Source organism: Grammomys surdaster, unplaced genomic scaffold, assembly GCF_004785775.1.
Source record: "Grammomys surdaster isolate TR1022 unplaced genomic scaffold, NIH_TR_1.0 125852, whole genome shotgun sequence".
Taxonomy (NCBI): domain Eukaryota; kingdom Metazoa; phylum Chordata; class Mammalia; order Rodentia; family Muridae; genus Grammomys; species Grammomys surdaster.
The window spans coordinates 778,819-804,419 of NW_021620678.1; the positions used below are offsets into that span (position 1 = coordinate 778,819).

The window sequence follows — 25,601 nt, forward strand, 5'->3', positions numbered from 1 at the left end:
AGGCAGAGCAAAGCTTCTTGGATTCCACCCTCCTCTCTGCGGCTCCCAGACAGCCTGCCCAGCTCCTGCTGCCTGCAAGAAAAGGCTCCAGTTCTTCCGTCTGACATTCAAGCCACCAGTCCTGTTGTCCCTATACCACACAGGGGCCACCCTACTCTGGCTCTGGCTTTGGCTGAAGAAAGGCCAGGTGTTTGTCAGCCCACTGTCCCAGGCTTGCCCCCTCCCCATACATAGAGTCCCACAGTGTCTTTCCTTCCATCATGCCACTGGAAAATCTGACATCCACTCCCATCCAGCATGGTAGGAATTTGTGGTCTCAGGATAGAGACTGGCTCAAAGTCTTTTTGAACACTACACCCCAGTGTTGAAGGGCAGTGGGCAGGTTCCAGGCACAGCTTTGATTTAATGCCAAAGCCCCTTGCCTGAGACAGGGCCGCCATGGCTTAAGGCAGCAGCTCATACATTATTTGTTAGGTGAGTGAGCTCTTTAGAATCAGTCACGGTCACTTCTGGGCTAAGGTCAGGGGTAGAGTGTGGGATGCCTGGTGCCGATGTCTGTGCTGACCACGGGGATCTGGGCAGCACTTTGGACTGGCGGGTTCCTGCCTGGTCCATGAAGTGATTTTATGCCAGACTTGAGGGGGTCAGTAGACAGTAAGAGTATAGGCCCTTCAGGTCCCCAGGGCCTGAGGGAGGTAGCAAAGATGCTTGGCTGACTATGTCAAGTACCGGTTCTGTCCTGACCTGCTCTCTTCCCAAGGCTTCCCACCATCTTCAGAAAGAGCCAGGAATAGAATCCACGCTTGCGCAACACGGCAGAACCCAAGGAGCCATGAAATCCAACTCCTAACCTTGAGGATGAGGGAACGAAGCCCAGAGAAGGGATGAGATGACCCTGGGCTGCACAGCAGTTCAGAAACAAAATACTCCCTCGCTCCCGCCTCAGGGCTCGTGGATGCCGGGTGCTAAAGCAATGACTCTGGTTTCTCTTTTCCCCACTGTTGCCAGGAAACGCCAAGTCTGCTTTTAGACGAATTGTGCCATTTATTGTTACGTTGATCAAACCTTTTCCAAAGGCCACTCGTATTTATTTAGATCATCAGTTAACACCGGACCCCATTCCTGCCACACCCAGTCACACCCAGGATCTCATGTAATTCATACAAAATGTTAGATTCATGAATCACACACACACACACACACACACACACACACGCACACACACAGACTCAGAGACAAATTTACCTGCCCATGGTCACACAGCTGCTCAGTCCCAAGGGCAAAATTCCAACCTAGGCGACTTTGCCTCTCACATCCACGACCTTCCCGCTCAGTGGGGGTTATGGGTGCCAAGGGTCTTGACTTCACTACCCCTTAGTAGCTATCCTTCCTCCTCACACCGGGAGGGAAGCCGGGGTGTTGAAACCTTCCCAATCCTTAACAGGTGTAGCTTGTGTTCATGGAAGGGTGTGGGTGTGTACTTTTTCATCTTTGGGGTTTGTTCGTTTGCTTTTTGAGAGAAAGTCTTCTTATGTGGCTATCCAAGCTGTCCTGGAACTTGCCAGGTAGACCAGGCTGTCCTGGAACTCACAGAGATCCATCTGCTTCTGCCAAACTTCAAAGATGGAGGACTTGCCTGGGAGTGGTGGTACACACCTTTAACATGAGCCCTTGAGAGGGGAGGGCAGGAGGCTCGGGAGTTCACCCTCATCTTCAGCAACATATTGAGTTTGAGGCCAGCCTGGGCTACATGAGACCTAGTCTTTAAAACAAACAAACAAAACTAACAAAACGTACAATATTGCCCAGAACAGCCCATATTCAGAAAAGATAAGAGAAGCTACACACAGAAAGAATCCAGCGTGATCCAAGAAAGGCCTTATAGCGACAATTCGTAGCTGAATGCCACCTGGGCTCCTCTCTCTAGTTCTCTCTAGGCTGTTTTAAGTTCCTAAGGAAAACTCCAGAAGCCATCTCTGAGGATGCCACGGTGAGCCAAGATTACTCTTGAATGGTGGTTTTTCCAGGCAGCCGGCAGGTGCGGGGGCGGAGCCTTAGCAAGACCACACCTTCCTGTCGTCCTGTCCCCTCCCACACCTATGCTCCCTTCAAGTCCTTCGTGACCTCTCTTCCAGACTCAAGAGCAGGTGCTAGGCTGGAGAAGGCTGGCCCATCTTCCCTGGGCTGAGCAGAAAAGGGAGTGGTGGCACCTTCAAAGGTCCCTGCAGCTGCTAACCAGTTTGCATGACTGAGCACCAAGGTATCTAAGCTGCTTGCCGCCCCCAGATGCAGCCACCAGGAGAGCAGGGAAGGAGAGAGAGATCAGAGGAGCTGCACACGGAGCTGGGAAGCGGGTGGGAGGGCTGCGAAAGGGGAACAGGTGGGAGAGAGAAGGTGAGTCAGCAGAGCTGAGCCAGCAGCCCGGCTTGCAGCCTGCCTGGAGCCGTGCAGTTGAGCTCTCTTGCACCCTGGGTCTGGCGTGGTTGCGGTGGTGGTGGTGGTGGTGGTGGTGGTGGTGGTGGTGGTGGTTCCTGAGAACTGAAATAGGGTTGTCTGAAAAGACACAGTTGCCCCGGAGAGTCTGAGCAAGTGGGTAACTGGTAACAATGTTTCCGGGGGAGCCTGAAAGGCTTGTCTCTAGGTGGCCCTCTGTGCTCGGCCTCTTGCTGGAGTGGACAGCTTGATACCTGTTCTACATTCTGGGCCCAGCAGGAGACCTGAGCTGACTCAGTTACTTCCCATCACCTGGGGCAAACAGGAGAGGAGGGTCTCCCCAGTGTCCTTCCGGGGCTGGACAATAGGGCATCCCTGAGCATGGGTGGCTAGGCAATCGAGACTTTTCTTTTGCTAAGTGCTAGCTCTCATCCTTGCCTCCAGCCCTTGCAGGCTGCTAAAGGTTACGGTACACTTGGGATGGGGTGGGGGGAGCATGACAGGCAGCATCCCCTGTCCATCTCTGGCCTCAGAGGATGGGAAAGGAGAAGCAGGCCTCTGAGTCAGCATACAGTGAAATCCAGTGCTTAGTTCCCCAGGCCTGTATGTCTTCATCTGTCAAATGAGACCTTGGTCCTTGACTGCCTGTAGTAAGCTACCTCTTGAGGGTCTTGGATCCCAAGCTAGCCTCTCTCCAGGAAAGAACCCTCAGAGTCCCTTGTCAAACTGTTAATGCATGCTGGGTGAGCTGTGTTTACCTAAATGGTTGCTTTCGGCCAGGGCTAGTGTAGTGTGATCCTTCATGGACCCGCCTTCCTTCACAGTAGGTAGGCCGGCATATTGACAAAGAGGTTCCTGGGATCACATAGGGTAATTTCTGCTTTTCTACGGCCTGAGTGCTGGGCACACAGTTGGCATGTAGAACAGAGTGGCTGAAGGCAGGCCCTCAAAAGGGTGGCTAGATCATCCAGCACTTTCCTCTTGGGCAGTCCTTGGCACTAACTTGCTACGCTCCTAAGAGATAGGGTCTGGTTTCCCCCTTTGCATCAGAGTGGGCTCCTGATGACTGGGGGCCCTCAGCTACTCACAGACCTTGAAGAACAGGTGGTTGCCTATGTGAGGTAGGCTCTTCACACCACACAAACTATGGATCCCAGAGGGAAGGACTTGCCAGAGGTCCCACAGCAAGGCAGACACCATATCTGGACGATGACCAGGTTTTCAGTAGGTTCCTGGAGTCCCTCTCCCACCACAGCGTCCTGCAGACTCCCTCAGAGACACGAATGTGTGTACATATGCATGTGTGTCAATCCAGTGGGCACTTCCTACTTCCTCTGAGGTACAAAGATTTCATTCAAACCTAGCTTCTGTGATGCTCACCCAGGGTCCTTCCATTGACTACTAGGTGGTGGAGGTCCCTGTGTAGCTCTGTGCACGTACCCCTGAGAAGGCTCAATAAATGAAAGACAAGCATAACCTGGGTCCTCAGCACCTATGTTTAAAAAAAAAAGCGGGTGGTAGACAGGTAGATCACGGGGCTCTCTGGTCAGCCACTCTAACCGTGAGCTCCAGACCAGCGAGGGACACTGTTTCAAAAAAAAAAAAAAAAAAAAAAAAGTGGATGGGCTGAAGAGATGGCTCAGTTAAGGGCACTTGTTGCTTTTGCAGAGGACCCAGGTTAGACTCCCAGGACCACATGGTGGCTTACAACCGTCTGTAACTCCATCCCCAAGGATTCAGTGCTATCCCTTGGCCTCTGCAGGCATCAGGTACACACACATACATGCAGAGGGAAAAAAACCGCTCATGCAAATGCAAATGAATCTTTAAAAAAAAAAGGGTGGATGACCCCTGAGGGACAACACCTGAGGCTATCCTTTGGCTTCTACAAGGACACACACGTGTACCTGCACATACACACACACATACACACACACACACACACAAGTTTTAAAGAAAAGGGGCCACATAAAAATACTCACAGGTTTTCTCCCTCCCTCCCTCCCTCCCCCCTTCTCTCTCTCTCTCTCTCTCTCTCTCTCTCTCTCTCTCTCTCTCTCTTGCCTCTCTCGCCTGTCTCTATCAGCCTACTTCTAGTGGGCCATATGCTTTATTAAAAATAGTTACAAACGCCATCATCAATCTGGGGACGGGAGGGACTGCCAGGAGGGAGGGGTACTCATCCTACTTCTGTCCCCTCTGTACCCAAACCCAACACCATACAGAACTGGCTTCAGAGGTCTCCAGGGGCCAGCCGGCTGGGTCAGGCTGAGGCTGGATGAGGGTGCACAGAGAGAGGTGGCGGCCTCTCTCTGTCTCACGGGTAGAAATGGGCAGAGGTGGAATTGTGTCCCCATTTCTTCCATTTACAGATATTTACAAAAGACTCAAGAGCACAGACCACAGTCATGCAAAAGAAACACACCCTTCCCCTCCCCCAGACCCACCCTGCCCACCCAGAACCCCATGATGCCCACCCCCCAGCAGTCCAGCCGCCTTCCCCAAGGTCCTGAGAGCAGAAGGGGTACATCCTTGAAGGGTCAGTGGGAAAAGGGTGGAAGATCTGGGGGCCCAGAGCTGCCGTGGGGAGATGCCAGGGGGCCCAGGCCATCAGGGCTGAGTACCCGGGTCTTTCCCAGTCCTAGGCCCAGCAGTCAACAGGAAGGGATCTTCCAGTCTTTGAAGCCCCCACCTTCCTCCAGGTCCACAGAGCCGTGTTCAACTCTGTCCTAAGAGTGGAAGGCTTGTCCTGACATCCCACCCGTGGCAGAGGCTCTTGCAGGAATAGAGGAGGGCAGGGCCTGGAGGTCAGATGGCAGATTCCCTGCGGTAGGAAATATTGTCTAGTGGAAGGGTAGCGGCTTGCATGCGCTCCAGATCCAGGTGGCTGCCAAACTCAAGCATCCTAATAATGCCCGCCTCCTCTTTGGAACCTGCCTCCAGGCCCAGGCCTGCAGCCACGGCTGCTGCAGCAGCAGCCTCCTCTTCCATCTCTTCTTCCTCCTGGCTCATGAGGGCCAGCTCGTTCTCATAGCAGAAGGCACTGGGAGGGGGCGGCGGGGCGGGCAGCACCGTGATCTTGCTTTCTTGCAGCTCTCGGGCAGAGCAGCAAGGTGTGCCAGCCACCTCGTAGGTCTTGTGGAATCGTGAGTAGTCCACCTTGTAGTGACTCTTCTCCTCGAAGACCACAGGCTCGAACCGGTGACCCCACAGGATCTCACTGGCCAGGTAGGAGCTGCGGGCCTGTGTGGTCATAGCTGTGGCCTCCACCATGCCCTCTAGGATGACCACAATCTCAAAGTCCTCCGACTCCAGCTCCTCCTTGCCCATGCCGTAGAGTGGACTGTCCTCATCGATTTCATGCACTATGATGATGGGTGAGACCAAGAAGATGCGGTCCAGGCCGATGTCATAGCCCACGTTGAGGTCCCGCTGGTCCAGCGGCAGGTACTCACCCTCCTGGGTCATGTAGGGCTTGATGAGTTGAGCCCGGACATGGGCCTCCACGATGTGACTCTTGCGCAGGTTTCCCACGCGCCACATCAGGCAGAGCTTGCCGTCTCGCACTGAGATGACGGCGTGGTGGCTGAACAGCAGAGTCTGCGCCCGCTTCTTGGGCCGTGCCATCTTGGCCATGATAGTGCCAATCATGAAGGAGTCGATGACACAGCCCACAATGGACTGGACGACCACTGCAATGACCGCCAGCGGGCACTCCTCTGTCACACACCGGAACCCATAGCCGATGGTCGTCTGTGTCTCCACTGAGAATAGGAAAGCTCCCAAAAAGCCGTTTACATGCATGATGCAGGGTTTGGGGGCAGTCGGGGTTGCCCCGCCATTGCCCCCCGGGCCTCCTGCAGCAGGCACTGAGGGACTGGCCTCCAGGTCACCGTGGAAGAAGGCAATGCACCAGAAGAGGAGGCCGAAAAAGAGCCAGGAAACAAGGAAGGCCGCGGAAAAGATCATGAGCATGTAACGCCAGCGCGTGTCCACACAGGTGGTGAAGATGTCCGCCATGTAACGCTGGGACTTGTTGCTCAGGTTGGCAAAGTAGACGTTACACTGGCCGTTCTTCTTGACGAAGCGGTTGCGGCGTTTCCGCCTGGGCACGTGGGCCTGCCCGTTTCGGCTGTGTCCGTGCATGACCTGAGGCCGTCGTCGTGGTCACCTGGGGAGATGCAGGGCCTGTGGGGGACAAGGGACACATGAGGTGCTGGAGAGCCAGAGGGTACTGTAAAGAGACCACCCACCAGACTCTCAGGACCAGAAAAGCCTACATAAGACCTCAAGATGTCCTTGGACTCTTGGAGGGGTTGTGGCAGAGGGTCGTTTTGGAGACCAGGCTTAAGCCCATGTCCCTTAAGCTTGAGCCAACCCCCTGGACTGGGGTCTGCCCAACAAAGAATAGGATCCAGATGCTACTCCTGTTCAATGTGGCCCTTTGAGCTTGCCACTGTTTTGGACGCTTCTATATGTGTGTCTTCTCTATTTTCTGTTTTTGAAGCAAGGTGTCAATCATGTTGCCTCTGCTAACCTGGAACTCATTATGTAGACCAGGCTGGCCTTGAACCCAGAGACGTGCCTGCTTCTGCCTCCCAAATGTGGAACCAAATTGATGTACCACTACGATCACCTTTCATTTCTTCATCATCATCATCTCCACCATCACCACCACCACCAACACCACCACCATCATCACCAGGAAGGGGCATGCCAGCTTTATGGGATGTGCATATCAAAGACAGAGAACAACTTCCCGGAGTCAGTTCTCTTTCCATTTTGATTTCCGGGGATTGAACTCGGGTTGTCAAGCATGCGCAGCAAGCACATTTATTAGCCAAGGTATCTTGCCAAACTCTTTTTATTTTTTGGTGGTTCCAGGGTTGGAACCCACGGCCTTGGGCATATTGAGCAAGTGTTCTACCACTGAGCCACACTGCCATTCTGATGCTCAACTTGATTCTGAGTCCTGCATGCCCAGAGCTTTGGCCCCGTTTGCCTCCCAGCTTAGCCTCTGCACTGACTACCTAGGTTTGTTGTTGTTGTTTATTTTCTGTTCTTTATATTTCAGTTCCTCATCTGCATTGGTTTTGCAAATGCTCAGAGCTCCCTGTGGCTAACAGTGTGAGTGTCTTCAGACAGGATGCCACTGGTCCTCAGATTCCCTTCCTGTCCCCAGACTTGCTGGGAGCAGGCCAGGGGCCTGACAGAGTATCTATCCAGTGTGCTGGTCGAGATGGAAAAAAAGAGAGAGCTTAGATCTTCTGCACATGGGCACATGCACCTGCCTGAGAGGAGGAGGGGCCAGCTGGGAAGGAAATGGATCCAGACTCGGGAGAGATCACCTTCTGGGAGCTCCCGGATAAAGACCCTGGGCATAGGTGAGACAGCGACCGCTCCTGCCTCCTACCCGCCTCAGAACACCCCATTTCCCTCACAGAGCATCAGTTTCCACATACGCAAACTGAGGATCAAAATTCCTACAAGATGAAGTCAACCACCCTGGCTGCTTCCCACCTTGAGAGGTAGGTCTGACCACGGTTGCCAGCTGTTCCAGCAGAGGCTTGTCACCTCCACATGGGATGCCCACAGCTGGACTCACAGAGTCTCTCTTCAGTGCTCCCTGATGCTGAGGTCTGTATAAGGACAGGGTGCAGTCATTTTCAGGCCCCCTGAGGCCACAGGGCCAAGACTCAGCCTGGGTTCCTGATAACATCTTGGCCTAGAATTATATAAGTCTGGAAGCTTCTATTTTCTGTTCTATTCTTCCTGGTCTAATTGTGCATCTGTGGCAATGTTTACACACTTCCCTGGTTCAGGACAACTTGGTTGCCGCAGCAACCGGTGCGCGCCAATGCTATAATTTAGATATCAACAGCCTCTTCCCCTGCCTCTTTCTCCAGAGTCTCCCTCTCCCTCCACCCCTCCTGCCCGCACGCCTGGCCACCCTACCCGACCCTGCTTATCTCGCCCACCCCAATCCATCCCAAGGGACTCCCTGGGTCAAAGTTCCATGTGACTCGGTTGGACCTTAGTTTCTTGACCTGGAACATTTGGCTTCTCAGGTATGGCCCAGAATGCAATACTGGGGCTGCAATGCCTCTAACCCTGGCTGGGGTTCCCCTGCTGTGTTCCCCCTGGCCTCCAACTCCATCTGCACTAGAGACGCTTATAGCCAAGGAACACAAGGTAGCCATGTTCAAGATCCTTGCTTTATTGCTGAGGCCAAGGAGGCCCAGACAGGGCCACTGAGGATCTCCAAGTGAGGTGGCTGTGTGCAGTCCCTGACCAGGATGCTCACACCTGGTCTGATATTTTGAAAGACAGGCCTTTGGCTTTTCCTCTCCTAAGGGGTCTGGAGCCAGGAAGAAGTGGGTACTAATCTCATCGTGACGGCTCTGAAGCATAATGCACCTCTGCAAGAGAGGCAGAGGACGGGGCCTGGCTCCTGGGCCTTTGATGAACCAATGCCACTCGCTGTCCTAGGAGGATCCTACCAAGGTTCCCTCCCAAGGTACAAAGGAGTCCTGACTCTCTGCTGGTAGGACCAGCTCACTTTTGCTGCAGAGATGGCTCATTGTGGGATCTACCTTCACAAGGGGTCCTGGGGTGAGAAGCCAAGGGAAACCCCCGCCCCCCGCCATGGCTCTAGGCTATTGGAGTTCTCTCCCTCAGCACTGCCAAGGCGAGGAAGCCTCTGCCAGGAGCCTTAACACTCTGTACGTGTGTATCAGGTATTCACCTCAATGCTTAACACAAACTCCCCAGAACCTCCCCCCTAGTCACCTGCCCCCTAGTTCTGCAGGCCCCTGTGCCTTTTCTTGAGGCTCTAGCAGGCTCTCCGGGGAGCACCTCTTTGGAGGGAGCACCTCCTCGGAGGGAGCACCATGGGAGCACCTCCCGTGCCTGCCTCACAATGACTCTTAAGGCTCTTGCTCATCCTGCGCTTAGCCCTACTTAGGAAAGCGACTTTCCCAGATCTGCCCTCTCAGGTACAGGAAGAGTAGCTGTGTGCAGTTCCTCCTGCTCCGATGATCAGCTGCCATCCCCTCCACAGGCCTTCTCAGTAGGGATGTAAGGCTCACTTGCCATTGCATGGGCTGAGTGCACGTCTCACCAGTGAAAAGTGCCGACTGGGCATCATGTCCGTGTGATCAGTGCTCTCGGGCATAGCCGAGATCTCTCCTTGATCACATGGGACTTCTGGGAAAAGATACAGAGGCTGGAGGGAAAGCTCAGAAGAGAAGGACCATGGATGACATTGGGGAGACAAAAAGCACAGGTCAGCAGCATCATCCCACTTAGGGCTGAGTCCTCCTCTGAGTAGACCCTGCTTGTCCAGGCAGCTGCATGATCCCAGTCCGTACTCTCTGGAAGGCAGACTGGTCTCCATCCTGCCCACCAAGTGTGCACTAAAGGATGCTGGCTGGATGTGTGACAGAAGGACCCTGAACCCTGGAGCTCTCGGCCCGGCTGTGGGAAGAGCCCCAGGTAGTCCTTTTTCCTGGTACTGCATTATCCTCCAAGCCTGGGGCACTTGTCCTCCAGTTGGGCTTTTTGAGGCCATGGAACTTGAAGGAAACAGAAGCAGGAGAAGGTAAGGTGGCCCAGGGTTCCTGCAGCCTCCAAGAGCACTCCAGCAAGCTGAGCAGGTGGAATTGCTGTCCTTATTCAGCTTGCACTCTGTCTAGTGCGAACAGTTCTTTCAGGAACCCCACAGGCTGTAAGGGCAACCATTCCTAGCCACTCACACCTCCCCCCACACACACACCTGGCTTCCCATGACAGAGTGAGTGGCTTGATGCTGTGGGTTAGCTCCCTGGGGACCTTCCTTGACCTTGCCAACCCCAGTAGCAGATGGGTAGAGAGCAGTGGGAGCCGTGCTCTGGGACAGCCAGCCTGCCAGGGCTATCTATCCTATTACGAATCTTCTAGGTCACTGCTGTTGGAGAGACAACATAGTAGGAGACGGCACTCACTGGCAGCCTCACACCTCGGGCTCAGGGCCCTGTATCTGAAGTGTTTGAGAGACAGAATGCTCTGGAAGCACCGACTCCACGGCAGCCCTGGCCTGCCTATCTCACCGAGGTATCGCTGGTGTCTTTGTTCAGCTAACATGTATTTATTAAGCAGCTATTGAAACACAAAAGGGTTCCGGCTGCTGTTTCCCATCTGGGAAGCTGTAGGCTGCAGAGCTGGGGGGTGGGGGTGGGGGATGAGCCTGGGGGCTGCAATAGCAGAAGTGGTAAGGTAGGACAGACTGGCACTTAGGTCTGAGTCCTCTGGATCCCAGGTCACTCTTGTCTCCGCCCTTCCTGGCCCCTGGCCTCATTTATCTGCTGTGATGCTCACTCAGCCTGGTTCCTCTGGGATCTAGTTCCTTCTCTCCCTCTCCATCTCTCACTGGCCTAACTGCCTCTCAGGCCAGCCCCATCTTTTCTGTGTCCCTTCACCCTTGCTGTCCCACCCCCGGTAGCACCAGATAACTATGAAAGTGACCTGTTAATTGCACCCTTATGCTTGAGTGTCAGCACTAAGACATCTGCTTTGCGCCTTCGTTTCCATACCTGCACTCTTAGGCAACGGACCTCTGACCTCAGCAGGCCATCATTAGCATGAGTTGGAGAACTGCTACACTGGGAACAAATCCAGACGGTGGGAGGGACCCCGCAAGGTCCCGAGGATAAAATTCCAAAGTGGATGGCTGCTCAGTGGTCTCTAAGATACAGTGACTCAGAACAGAGCTGGGAGACAAACTCTGGCTTAAGTCTACCACAGGCTCACCCACTGCTGTCTGCGAAATATGGATCCTTCACAACTCCCTTGAGAGAGGAGACATGTGCAGGCTGGATAAGAGAACGCAGACTCCTGTTGTTGACCCCTGAACCTCAGGCAGGCAGCAGGGTCCTGCCTCTAGAGAGTGAGCAGATTTCCCTGGGGAAGTGAGGAATTCGTATCAGCAACGCAGATCCCAACCTCTGGGAGTACAGACTGCCCTACACTCCTGCTTTGAGATGTCCCAGGCTTGGTCTTGCTAGGGTAAGTGGGTAGGTCTTTCTGGTCCACTCTTCAAAGAAGGCATGGTAGCACACACCTTTAGTCTCAGCACTCTGGAGGCAGAGGCAGGTGGATCTCTATGAGTTGAAGGCCAGCCTGGACTATACAGAGAGTTCCAAGCCAGCCAGAGCTATACAGTGAGACTCTGTCTCAAAAGAAGAAACATGGAGAAGCAGGGATATGGCCCTCTGCAGGCCTCTACCCTGTTCCTCTGACATGGGTAATCTGACACCTTTATCTCCGTCTTTCCTTCCCAATGATAACACCCAACATTTTATTCTATGTAGACATACTGTGTGGGAGGCCAGAGGACAACCTGAGACCACTGTCCTAGGGTCTCTTACTGGCCTGAGGATTGACAAGGAGTCTGGTCTGGTCTGGTCAGTGAACTTCCCGATTCCACGCCCCCAGCACTGAGATCACAAGCACTCACCACCACACCCAGAGTTTGATTCGAGTTCAAACTCGAAGCGCTCACACTCGCACGGTGAAACACATAACTGACTGACCTCTCTCTCCAGTCCTTCCAGATCACTTTCTGTGTGACGTTAGGCCAGACTTCACCTCTCTGGACTTGGCATACCTCTTCTGTAGGTAAAGCTAATTCTGGATCTCACTGCCTAAGACTAAGAGCCCATGCCTGCGCAAGGTAAGCAACATATATACACATATATATACATATATATACATATATATACAGGACCAGCCTGTATATCACTCGGGGACTCCTGTTCTGGGATCCAAGGACCTCAGACACAAAATCCAGGACACGCCCAGAGCCAGACTATGTCTCACACAGGGTGTCACTCACTGCCAGGAGAGCAAGGGGGTGAGGGCAAGTGGTCCAGGAAGCAAATCACACACACTGGACTCGCCCAGGTGGGTTCTAGAAGGTTCGCTGGTGGCTTAGCCTCAGCATCTCCACTGGCCAAAGGAGCAAACCAACTCATTTGTATGTGCAGGGCAGCCCTGACATTACCAAAATGCACAGCACACAGAGCAAGCCTTGCTGCCTTCCTCCAGACCCTGGAATCCCTCTGCACACTGCCGCTCCCCGCCTGCCCCCAGCACTATCATGTTGCAGGATCCACACTGAGCAATCAGCATGCATTCACTCTGAGCAGGAGCCACTCTGAGCACTTTGTGCAGATCGATTCCTCTCAGCCTCGTGATGACCTCAGAAAAGGTACCTGCATTGTTCCTGTCTTAGAAGTACAAAAGACAAGGGAAAGAGAGGTTTGCAACTGGCCTGCAGTCTAAGACTAACCTGGGCTACGTAGTGCGTTACAGTCCAGCCTGGACTCAAGCATCCCTAATGTAATGGGTGATCATTCCCACCCTTGAGGTGTGAGGCTCCTGAGAGGAGCCTTCAGGTCTGGAGGTAGTGTAGGAAGCCAAGAGTATCTGGAGCTGGAGAGGAGGAGGGGGCTGGGAGCACTCTGGACAAAGTCCACAGGGTTTGGTGGTGGGTAACCAGGTAACAGAAGGTGACCTTGGGCCCTACAGATGGAACTGTGCTGGGCTGTGGCTCGAGTGTGGATGTGGGTCCTGTTGGGCTAGAGATGGCTGGAGACCCGACAGGTACCCCGACAGAACTGTCCAACAGTCATCAGCTGCCAGGCTCCAGAACCACTGGATGATCCTGTACAACAAGGCCGTGGTAGTGTGGCTAGGTGTGAATGCACAGAGGGCAGCGAAGCTCTCAGGCCCACCCACAGCCTCGTGAGGGGAGCTCAGGCCCAGTGATCCCCTGACCCACTCACCCACTGAGCTCCTCCTAGGATGGGAAAGGTGAGGCTGGAGAGAGAAAATAGAACCGAAGATGATGTAACATCTCTGCCTGTCCCTGCCTCCACCTGGGTCCGCTTGAGCACCTACCCACACTACCACGGCCTTGCCCCTGGATCTCAGCAAACAAGTGCCTGTAACCACAGAGCTGAGGCTGTGGGTTGGGGGTATCCCTGAAGCTTGAGGAGGATGCTGTCCCCTCAGTGTACAAGCTGCTCCAACAGGTACCACCTACGGAAGAAGGTCCAGCCCAGCACAGGACTGCAGTCTCAGCATGGGGGAGTAGACACAGGAGGAGCAAGAGTTCAAAGTCATCTTTGGCTCTAGAGTGAATTGCAGGCCAGCCTGGGCTACATGAAGCTGTCTCAAAGAAAAGTAAAAACAAAAGCTAGCAGTAATGGCATATGCCTTTAATCCCAGCACAGGGCAGACAGAGGCTGTAGGAGTTGAAAGGCCAGCCTGATCTACATAGAACATCCCAGGAGCCAGGGATACATACTGCAGTGAGACCCTCAAAAACAAAGCAAAGCAAAACAAAACAAAACAAAACAACAACAACAAAAAAAAACAATGGTAAAAGAGGAGGGGTAGGGGATTCAGAGCCAGGGTGGTGCCTCCTCCCACCTCCTCCCTCACTCTAGCAGATTCTGCCCAGTCAGAGGCCACCAGGACCCTGATGTGATGATGACTGAGACTGTCACAGTCACACAGGCACACGTGGGGAGCTGGAGCAGAGCGAGGCAGGCAGCCTCCTTGTTGAAGCGCAGCTTGGAAGCAGCCCAGCTGCCCATCCATGAGCGGCACCACGCAGCCACAGAAGCCAAGGAGGCAGCTCTTTCTGGAGCCTTGTGGGTCTGCGAGATGTATTTTTAAGTGGAAAAGGGTAGCGGCATGAGCGGCGTGTAGAGTCGCTACCTCGTGTGAAAATGGAGAGGAGTTTATAGCTACACATACTTGCTGCTTCTCCCTGCTCGTCTGGATGCAGACCCAGGAAAACCCGTGACACCGACTGCTTTGAGGGAGGGGAAGCAGGTGGCTGGGGATGGGGGACAGTGGAGCATACTCATTGTTTCTTTCACTTGTCTTTTAATTTTAGAATCATATGAGTGTATCACCTATGGAAAACACCCGTGAGTTTTAAAATTAGCACTGGATATATGTGTGTTTGTCAGAGAGGGGTCACAGCACTCCTAAGGTCCTTGATAAATAGTTTGGTCTCAGATGGTGGAAGAACATGTCCCCTAGGGATCGTGAGGCCCTGGGAGACATGCCTTAAATCCCGAGTCACAGCTACGAAATAAGGAATAATACCTGACATACAGGCACGCTACAAAGATGACCAGAGGAGGGTAAGGGGTATAAACTGTAAAGTACAGAGACCAGAGAATGTAAATTTTAAGATGCAGCCATTCTGGGGTATGTGTGCATGTGTGCATGCATGTGTGTGCCAGTGTGCACACGTGAGTGCACGCCCTTGCTCTCTTGTGACTTCTGTGAGTGTATGTAGCCCAGGGAGGCTAGAGATCACCATTGGCTCTCTTCTTCAACCCTCCCCACCTACCTTTCTACCTCTCTCTCTCTCTTTTGACACAGAGTATCTGATGAACCTGGAGCTTGCTATTTTGACTGGCCTGGCCAAAAGGTCCCAAGGTCTGCTTGTTTCTGCCTCTCCCCTGCCCCTATGCTGGGCTTACAGCACACTGCCACACTTTTCATTTTACAAGGGGTCTGGGGATCTGAACTCAGGTCGTCATGCTTGCATGGCAAGTCCTTTACCCACCGATCCATCTCCCAAGTCCACAAAAACCCTCCTTGAAGGGCATGCATGGGACTCCCTCCCAGTCTTCCCACTGCCCCCTAAGGCTGCTCCAAAGGAGCTGTCATCAGTTCCCAACTTGCTCCTGACTCCTCCAGACCTGAGAGCCCCTCTCAGGTTGCCCTGCCTCCTGACACTGCTGTAAGCCACACACACTGGGAGCATGGGCTCAGCCACCAGTCACCAGCAGCAGCCATCAACCTCCCCCCCCATCACTGGCCTCCCTCCTCGGATCCTCAGCACCCCCCCATCCCCGTGATCTCATCCAGTCCTGAGCCTTAAAATACCAGCAGCCACATTCCCCTCAGAGCAGACATGCTCTGCTAGACGGCTAAGAGATGTTCATTGCCTCCTGACTTTTCCTGCTCAGTCTGTGAGCCCTCCCAGGATGGCTCAGGCCTAAGCCTGGCACCTCCTTCACCCCTAGAACCTAAAGGCAAGGAGAGATATATTCACTAAACACTATGGCCATGCTGTGGTCCTCATTCCAAGCTGGAATGGTCCTATTCTTATCTCACAGGCAGCTGAGGAACAGATCCGTGGGATAGGATGCTGGATGCTCTATCCCATGTCCCCACAGCTTCGAGCTTAACCCATAACCTTCTCCTGGATGCCTACCATTCCCCTGCCATAACTCCGGGCCTCCCCACATTCCCAAAGGTGAACTCTGGGTCCAAGCTAGGTTATACCCTCACATTGACTTTGCCCCAGTTCCCTACCCAACCCTTGCTACACAGCCACATGGTCTTTCTCCCTGTCCTGCCCAACATGTCAAGTCAGCCTGCCTTGGGAACTTTGCCCTGGCTGTTGGTACCCTTTTCAGTGAAATTCTGTGGACTGTTAGCTCCCAGCCCCCGCCCACTGGAGTTCTGACTGAGGCCTGAGGCTCAAAGATACCCTGTACTTTGCCACCACGCCCTCTTCCTTCGGCCCTTGTGGACCTTACGTCATTGGTCCATCCATGCAGGGCTCTTGACTGTTCACCCCGAGTCCCGCAGCCTGGCATGGCAGTGAATGCTTCACATAAGACTGACAAGGGACAAGGACATGAGATCTGTGCAGCTTGTCATCATTCCCGTGAAGGGCCTGAGCAGGGCGATGTCACGGGATATGACAAGCTATTTTTGATGCGCTAATGAGGGAGCAGAGGTGGCCCCAAGCACAGACCATGAGGACCTTCTGTGCCATTGTATCATAGGACATGGCACAGTAGCTGTGAACAGAGGAGAGAGGGGACAGGACAGCTCAAGGCTCAGGCCTCCACAGAACCCTGTCCTGGATGTCCTGGGGCAAAGAGGGGTGACTGACAGGCAGCCCAGTCCCAGGATCCTGTGCTCTAGGGAGAAACTTGAAGAACAATGGTTTGGGAAGTGAGACAGGGACTAGGGGAGAGGGCACAGCAGACAGGGACCTCAGAGGGTGAGGGACTGTGGTCACATCCCAATATTATTCAGCAATAGCCAAGGGACTGTGTCTAAGAGAACGTTTACCTGTCTGCTGAGTGCTGATTCACAGATCCAGACCATCTCCCACCAGCTCCAGCCAACCCACCCACTCACCCATCCATCCACCCATCCCTCTATCCACCCATCCACCCTCCCATCTATCCATCCATCATCCATCCATCCATCCATCCATCCATCCATTTATCCATCCATCCATCCATCCATTTATCCATCCATCCATCCATCCATCCATCCATCCATCCATCCATCCATTTATCCATCCATCCATCCATCCATCCATCCATCCATCCATCCATTTATCCATCCATCCACCACCTAACAGCATCCTGAGCTGCCTCAGCACCTGCCTGCCCAGGAGGGTGTGCTGTGAGTAGTGATATTTTGAGTACCCACTATGTGCTGTGGGAGAAACAGTTCTGAGCTGGGCATGGTGACACTTATCTTTAATCCTAGCACTCAGGAGGCAGAGGCAGGTGGATCTAAGCGAGTTCAGGACAGCCAGAGCTACACAGTGAGACCATGTTTCAAAAAGAAAAACACAGGTACCCTGAGCAGGCCTGCTCAGTCAGACCTCATGAGGTGTCTTGTGTCAAAACAAGAGCCAAAGAGTCTAGACGGTCAGCAGCTTAAGAAAGGGTCCCTGGAAAGATGTCTGATGAGTTCTAGAACGCAGAGGAAGCTGGCCAAGACAGAGCTTGGACAGCTCTGGTAGGGCTGAGGCCTTGGAGACAGCTGGTTTCAGGGGTCTGGGGACCCAGGTTCGGTGGGTGGCTAGGCATAGGAGAGGGGGATGCTCAAGTCAGAGCAACAGTTTCCTAGAGATCTGCGCACTTGGAGCCGAGGGTCTGGGAGAAAAGAAAGCCATAAAGACATAGGAGCTTCTAACAGTGCTGTCTCCAAGATCTCTACCCAGGGCATTGACTTTTCAGCTCCAAACAAGACCCAGAGTAAAAGCAACATACTGTGTATAATGTATTATTAATAAGCATGCACATGCACACACAGACACACACACACACCAGTGACATCCTAAAACACTTCTCACACATGCCTTATATTTTAGTGTTGTCCAGGTCAAGCCCTACCTGTGACTTGGTTATTAATATCACTCTATAGCCCAGACTGGCTCAGAATGCACCACATAGCCCAAGCTGGCCTTAAACTTGGAGCAATCCTTCTGCCTTACCCCATCAAAGGGTTGGGATTACAAATTTGAGCCACCACGCCCAGATCTCCTTTTTTTTTTTTTTTTTTTTTTTGGTTTATCGAGACAGGGTTTCTCTGTGTAGCCCTGGCTGTCCTGGAACTCACTCTGTAGACCAGGCTAGCCTCGAACTCAGTAATCCACCTGCCTCTGCCTCCCAAGTGCTGGGATTAAAGGCGTGTGCCACCACTGCCTAGCCCAGATTTCCTCTTATATGACTTGAAAAGCCCTGCTCTGAAGGGTGATGAGGGCTGAGAACGAGCAGAAATTGGGAGTAGGATTTCCCTCAAAGCCAAGACTGGTGGCCTGGGTCTGTCATCACAACGACTGAAGAGGTGGAGGCAGAGAGAGCACAAATTCAAGGTCAACAGGAACTGCAGAGTTTCAGGCAGTCTAGGTACCTTAGTGACACCCTGTCTCAAAACAGGTGGTCAAAGAAAAAATATAGAAGGGTATGGGGTGAGTAAGGATGCAGGTACCACGTTTGCGGCCTGGGGTTCAACCCCTGTGCTACCCAAACAAGCAATCACCTACAGGCATGCCATGGGCTCTGGGAGGCAAAGGCACAGGGACCTCATTGGAGGCCATGTGAATACTTGAGATAATGGGATGTTTGTGAATGTCACACTGCAGTCCCCATGATATGTTTGGGTTCTGGGTCTGTCCTTTGCCAAGACTCTCTGCTGTCCCTCACTGTCCCTTAGCAGGTGTCATTCAAGTGTTTGCTCACAGATCTCCTGGGACGGGCAGCCTGCTTGAATGCAAGGAGTGAGGCTCAGCTGGTTGAGGGGTTCATCTAAGGACTTGGGGATCCAGGACAGCCCTGATATCTGACCTTGGCCTCTCTGCCCTAGCTGTACCCTCTTCTCTCCTGTTCATTGACTGCCTGGTGTCTGGGGGTGGCCCTGGTGCCCAGCTAGGACTTCTCCAAGGTCAGGTAGTCTTGATCTGCAGCTGCATGGCCAGGTGCCCACTCAATGTCTCACCCCGCTGCAGTGGGTCTGAGGACAGGAAGAGAGAGCTGGGGTGCAAGGGAAGGACTCAGCAGGGATGGGGGAGCAGACACCAACAACTAGAGACAAGGTATCCGAAAGGAATAGTTTCTGTCTGTGCCCCACAGACCCCCATCCTGTCTGTTCCCAGACTAATGACATTTCAACACGGACAGAGCAGAAATGAATTACATAGTGGACTGAGAAGAGGCCAGATGAGGAAGCCCGGGCTAACTCTGCTACCTCCTTGAGATGGCAGGACCCCAGCCCCACAGGATTCCTGGCCCCTTCCATCCCTGCACCGGTGACAGAGAAGGCTGCACAGGAAAAGCTCGACTCACCTCCCTGTCCCCATGTCCCCACTAGAAGCCCTTGCTTTGCAGCGCTCAGAAGCCCCCTCAGAGTGACAGTGGCCTGGTGAAGGTCACAAAGGGTCATGAGTGGCTGAGCCTTCCTCCTACCACTGTGACAGGCTCTGCTTCTTCCCTTGTCTCACATCTGTGGACTTGCCCAGGAGAGCAGCATCGCCTCTCCCCTGGTCCTCAAAGATACAGGCACCTGAAAGAGGGGCAGGTGACGGGGCCCAAGAGGCCCTCAAGAGCACATCTGCTCCAACTCTGCTGCCTTCTTGAATGCTTGCCTGACACCAGGTACATGATCCCTAGGCCATTTTCCCCAGGTGAGTTGCTAGAAAAAAAAAAAAAAAGGAAGATATAGGAGATAGGGTGAGGCGACATTTCTCTTCAGCCCACCTGCGGCTGCACACCCCAGTTCATCCCTGCTCAGCTGGAGGCCCCACAGGGCCCCTCAGGCAGCTTCAACTCATGCTCTTAGTGGTAGGTCGCCATGACGACACCACCTCTCCCAGCCTGGCTCTTACTAGGGTGGGGGAATACAGAAGTTCACCTTTCTTGACTGCCTGATAGTGTGCCTTCTCAGGGACACTTCACTTCACCCTGCCTGCTGGGGCCACGTTCTGGCTAAGGACCGACCAGAAGGCCACAGAAAAGAGAAGAGAGGCCTGGGGGGAAGGGCAGAAAGGGAGACACAGTGCTGGGGGAGCAGTACCAGGTTGGCAGCAGGAGACCAAATAAGAGAGGGGTCTGGGGCTTCTGGGGCCGGCACATATGTAGATCTACAGGATATACTGTGGACTGAGGCAAACTCTTATTCCCAAGCTTCAGCTTTCTCACACAAAAACAGGGGTGCTTTGCTCACGGGGGGGTGGGCACTGACTGAGACTACTAGAAAGTCTAGCGCCTCTCGCTCATCCCCTCAAGACAACCTGTAAGGGCTGGAGCTGCAGTTCAGTTGGTGATGACTACTGTGGACGCAGCAGAGCCCAACACTGTATAAGACAGATGTGGTGGCTCGCACCCGTAATCTTAGCCCTCAGGAAGTGGAGGCAGGAGGATCAGAAGTTTGAGGTCACTCTCTGCTACACTCAATCTCCGTGTCACCAAACAACAGCACCATCACGCCAGGCAAGGCTCTTGTACGCAGCTGCTGCATGCAGGTGGCAGGTGGTTAGGAAAGGGCTGGGGTGGTGGATGGACTGCTACATGCAGGGACAGCGGCCCAGACCCAGAGCCCTCCATGTCCCCCAAGCCTGTGTGTCCTGAAACAGAACTGTGGCTTCGGAATCACCCCAAACTCACGCATACAGTCCCACACGTTCCCAGCCACCATGTTCTCACACGGAGCCTCAGTTTCCCCTTCAGCGAATGACAAGCACCCATGCCCTACGTCTCACGGGTTCACTCCGGAACCAGAGGGTGGTCTGTGGGGGACAGTTGTTGCATAGGCCTTTAGAAGTAAGGGGTCAGGATCCAAAGCCCCCTGCCCCCGTGCCTCGCCCCACCCACCACCCCGGAGCAGAGTGCGCGCCTGCAGGAGCGCGCATGCGTGCGTGTGTGACTCAGGTTCTATTCATAGCTCAGCTCCGCCAGCTGCAGTGTCACAGGCAGAGGGGCCTCGGCCCATGTTATTATTACAATTACCATGTGAATTAAAAGTTTGAGCAGCGATCAGCCCACGTCGCCAGGGAAGAGGGAGCAGGAGAAAAATAAAGATGAAAAAGAGAAGAAGGAGATCCCCCACACCCCAAGGAGGGCTGAGTCGGCTGGCCGGCCTGAGGAGGCTCAATGGTTCTGCCAGCACCCAGGGTTCCTGCCTGCTCATTCCAGGGCCCGGGGTCCCCACAAGGATGGGGGAGCACTTAGAGAGATGACATAGCCCGGTGGCAGTTACTCGAGGGCAAAGAGATTTTTCTTTCCATAACTTTATTACTTCACTGGGTAGACCAAGCTCAGAGAGGGCAATTCACTGACCTAAGATCACACAGAACTACAGCTAGGAGGTTATTGTCTCCTAGATGGTCTCTTGTCACACAAGTTTCTCATTCCACAGCCCCAAACCTCATCAGGCTGTGATGCTGATGTCTGCAGATGATCTAGGGGCAAGGCACAAAGACTATAAACGACCTGCCATGCCTGCTTTCTCTGCTCCGTGGAATGGTAGAATCTGACTCTTCTGGAAGTCCCAGCATGAAGCCATCAGCATCTCAAGATTCTGAGTCCAGATTCCCGTGTTGTGGCATCATCCACCTAAGGCCCCTTTCCCGCACCCACTGGTACAGGGGACAGAGTCCCGGGCTACAGAACACCCAACAGACTGCTGGTGCTCTGGTCACCTTGGCCAGCTCAGTCTTCCCGTCTATAAAATGAGCTCTTCCCAGTGGTTCATGACTGTGTCTGTCTCCAGAACGGAGCCCCCAGGGATCCCTGAGGGGGTGTCAGGCTGTGGGGGCGACTAGACCATCTCCTGCCAAACCCCAGCCCAGGGGAGGAATATTTTCCACTCTTTCTGGGGAAGCCCTAGAGACAGCCCCCGGGAATCAGATCAGTCTAAACCCAAACCCCGTCCCTCCATACTTGCTTGCTGTGTGACCTTGGACGGGTAGCACAGTCTCTCTGGGCTACAACTTCTCCATCTGTAGTATGGGGACAATATATCATCAATGGAGGGCCACAGTGAGGGTGAAGAATTTGCTGAAGCTTGTAGCTTCATACCCAGCCAGGCAGGCAGGCAGCGGATGAGTGGGACATGTGGCCTTCTAGCACATCTTTGGGAAATATCAAAGACCTAAGGATTCCCAAGGTGGAGGAGGGAGATGTCATTCACAATCACTCATGACAGTCACCAGGCAGGAGTCTTATCAGCCCTAGGAGAAGGGTACCACTCTCTCACCAAACCTTGGGTACTCATCTTTCTTAGCATCCAGGAATAACAGACCATCTATCTGTCTGACTCTGGGTAACTTGGCCAGCTCAGTCCTTGTCACTAAGCCTGTCTTCCCGTCTATAAATATAAGTTCTTCCCCCAGAGGATCCCTGAGGGGGTGTCATGTTGTTGGGGGCAACTAAACCATCTCCTGTCTAAAACTCAGCCAGGGAGAGAAATATTCTAGGATGGAATATTCTAGAATGGACCATAACATTTAAGCCTAACCCTAAATTCAGCTTGTCCCTCACAAGGACGGCCTAAGATTAGTTTGAGTTCTAAATGAATATCTCCCACCAAGGAGACCAAGTAATGAATAAGAGAGAAGTCACTGATGGTGGCGATGGGTAGGAATGCAGGAGAGGAAGAGGAGGGGGTGATGCCAGAGCTAGCCCCTCAGGCTCCTATTCTGCCAAAGTAAGAAGATATCTTTTGCCTGCCTGCTTCCAAGAGGGGGCTGAGAAGCTATAGCCAGAGCTCTGCTTCCTCTCCCCCTAGGCCATCACTGTGGCCCCAGGACCCACTTCTCCCTTGGGGCCCCAGTTTTCACTCTTGAACAATGACCGCATCAGATCAATGGTGCAAGTGCAAAGCCTCTGTGTGTGTGAAAGCGTCCTCTCACACCACCTGTCCCCATGAAGGCCAGGCTGGCCTGCCTCCCATCTCTGGCTATCATGTGGAAGGAAGGCCACAGGACTTCAGTAGCTCTGAAGCCACAACTCACGTCCAGGGTCCAGGTAGTGACCTTGAGGATACCCATTTCACAGGTGAGGAGATGGAGGCATAAGGAGGGAAGCAAGTGGCTGTTCAAAGTCACAGGATCCATCCTGGGGTCCCTGGAAAGCCAAAGTGGCTCCTCTCTGGGGAATCACCAGTACTACAAAGTGGCCAACGTTCACTATACAGATGATGTTCACTATACACAAGGGGATCTGCCCAAGGTCACGTGGCCAGGCAATGGCACACCAAGTCCTGAGAACTCTCTGGTCTCAACTCACCAGGGAGACAGCAACAGGGCCTGACTTCCTGCCACAGTCATGGGACCTCCCCAAGGTTGGAGTCCTGGTTCCACCTCTAGGCTGGGCATGGCCTTCCCCAAACTCCCCCTACATCCAAGATTAGGGTAAGAAGAGCAAACAGGAGAAAGTTGAAGTCTGGCTGCTGCCCTTCTACTCCCAGCCTGGCCCGGCTGGCTGGTCGGTCCTTGGTCCTTCCCCTCCCTCCCCCAGTGCAGGGGGATCAGGCGCTGATGTAATGCACTCGGCTTCCATTCCCGTGCCAATCTCAGAAGAGAGACGACAGATTGCGTGAGCCAAATTTGGCATCCTAGGGGGAGAGGCATGAAGAGTGGGGATGTGGAGGAAAAGAGGAGTCTGGGGAGGGACCAGAGAAGCCCCCTGCCCGGCAGAGCCCCTGGGTGCCTCACTTCTTACACCTCCAGTCTTACCCAGCCTGTCTGGCCCGCACCCCCTGCAGGCCATCCAGACTAACCCACCATGGACCCTCCAAGCCTGGGTGCTGCCAGTCCGCCCTCCCCCACCATGACACACTGCTCCAGCTCCAGCTCCAGCTCCACTCCCATTGCTTGTTTCCTGGTTACCACGTTGCTGGTTGTCATGTCGCTTACATGTCCTCGTGACTCAGTGGTCCCCGCAGAGGGGCCCCCTCCTCCTCACACCCCCCTCAGCACTCGCCCCCGCCTCCCCCAGATCCACATTAAGAACCAGCCCGCCCTGTGTGAGCCCACACAGTTCCTCCTCCCCCTCCCTCTCATCCTAAGCCCCGAAATCTTCCCACAGCATCCTAGAGTGACTTTGTCCTCCCATCCACAGATGCCTCTTGAGAACCTGCATGTCTTGGCTCTGCAAGCGCTTCCCAGAGCCCTGACATTGTCTGCAAGCCACTGACATCGACATGAAGTCCCATTCTCCACTTGTACAAACTCTGACTCAGAGAAGTCAAACTAACTGCCCAAGGTCACCTCAGCTGAAGCCCACAGACATTTCTGTCTGGCCAGTCACCTCTATTCCCCCCCTCCACCCAGGAAGATGTTTCTCTAAGGATAACATTAGGTACAGTGCCCAAGTCCCAGGTCCCCCCCCCCACTTATGCCTAGACACCTCCATTATTGTCAGTCTGTATTTCCAGCCATATTCTTGCCATTGGTAGCCACTTATTTTCCCTCAAAGTAAACTGAGTCCTTACCCCCACCTGCCTACCCCTCTCTCCAGCCTACCAAGAGCCTTCTGCTCAGGGGCTCTGCATTGGAGGTCAGTGGGACAGGTCTGGTGTCCCCATTCCACAGATGTGTTGGCAGAGGCTCAGAGAGCATAACTTGCCCAGGGTGCTAGTTTCTCAGCTAGCTGGGCTCATTTATGAAGCCTGGACCAAGGAATGTATGAATCTTGGTGCCCAGTATGGAAAACTCCAGAAAGAGACCCTTCTTCCATTGGAGGGTAGAGCAGAATGTTCTAGGCTCCGTCCTCCCGCTCCACTTCCCCTAACTGTCCTGTTTCTCCATTTGCTCCCCTCGTCAGAAGCCAAGTCAAGGCCATGCATGGCTCTTGGGCACCTAGCAGTCCTGGAAGATGCAGGGCTGGATGGGAGTGGAGGGGGCGTGAATATTGAATCCCTGGGTCCAGCCCCTCTCTGTCCAGGGCTAGACACTTCTTCCCGTGCCCAGGTCCTTCAATCTACTACTTGGTGTTCTGCTCTTGAGGCCCTATCAGAGCAACCTGGCCACCCTGCGTGAAGCCTAGATGGCACTGCTGCCTACTTCACTGGGCTGCCTCTCCCTGCCCTGAAGTCTGGGTCCCCTTGCATAGTTTGTGTGTATGGAGGGGCGGTACTAGGCTGACCCTGGTTAGTGGACATTCTGCAGGTGGTGGCGAAGTTCTCCCTGCTTAGGAAGCTCACGGCGTGACTTTTTGTTGTTTCCCCTCTGCAGAAGAAAAGCATCCGTCTCCCCCTCTCTACAGCCTCAGTTTCCACAACTATGATCCCCGAAATGCTTCATTTACTGTTACCTCGTTACTTCAGCTACTGCCGGGCTCAGCTACCCTTGGGTTATCTGGCACAAGGCAGGTGCTTAACACAGCAGAAGGAGATTTCTGTCATATTCAGAACCATTCACAGAGACTGCAGGTGGGTGGTGGGAAGCAGAGACGCCCCCTTCCCACCTTGCTTCAAGTTACCTGCCTTGCAGCTCCTGACATGGAGGTAGGCGGGGGCAGAGAAGGGCCATCGCCAGGGCAGGAGGTCAAATCTCTGTCATCCATCTCCCTTCTATTGCCAACCGCAACCTACAGGCGACGCTCCGATGGCCAAATAAACGGAGCGCGCCAGCTCAGGGGAAGTCACAAGACCACACAGGGACCCTTCGGGAACCGGGTCAGATAGATGAGTGCAGGACAAGTATGGCCAGAGCGGCAGGACAAACAACTCCCTCAACTAGACAGACATTGGAACGGACGGACGGACGAAGAGCGCTCGCGATGGGCGAGCCCGAGCTTACCCCGGGGCGCAAGGTCCGAGGAGGGTCTGGGCGGCGAGTGGCTGCT

General features: G+C 53.8%; 1 protein-coding gene across 1 annotated transcript; it reads right to left on the reverse strand.

Moving 5' to 3' along the window:
- Positions 1-4,780: 4,780 nt before the first annotated feature.
- Positions 4,781-25,601, reverse strand: Kcnj4 (potassium voltage-gated channel subfamily J member 4). The gene is made up of 2 exons (XM_028789996.1): positions 25,556-25,601; positions 4,781-6,621 (listed from the first exon to the last, which is right to left on the reverse strand). The coding sequence occupies exon 2, from the start codon at positions 6,577-6,579 to the stop codon at positions 5,242-5,244; it is 1,338 nt and encodes a 445-aa protein (XP_028645829.1). The 5' UTR covers positions 6,580-6,621; positions 25,556-25,601; the 3' UTR covers positions 4,781-5,241.

What these genes read in the sequence shown, in the direction of transcription:
- Kcnj4 (XM_028789996.1), bottom strand. Translation starts at nt 6,579, where the DNA reads ATGCACGGACACAGCCGAAACGGGCAGGCCCACGTGCCCAGGCGGAAA.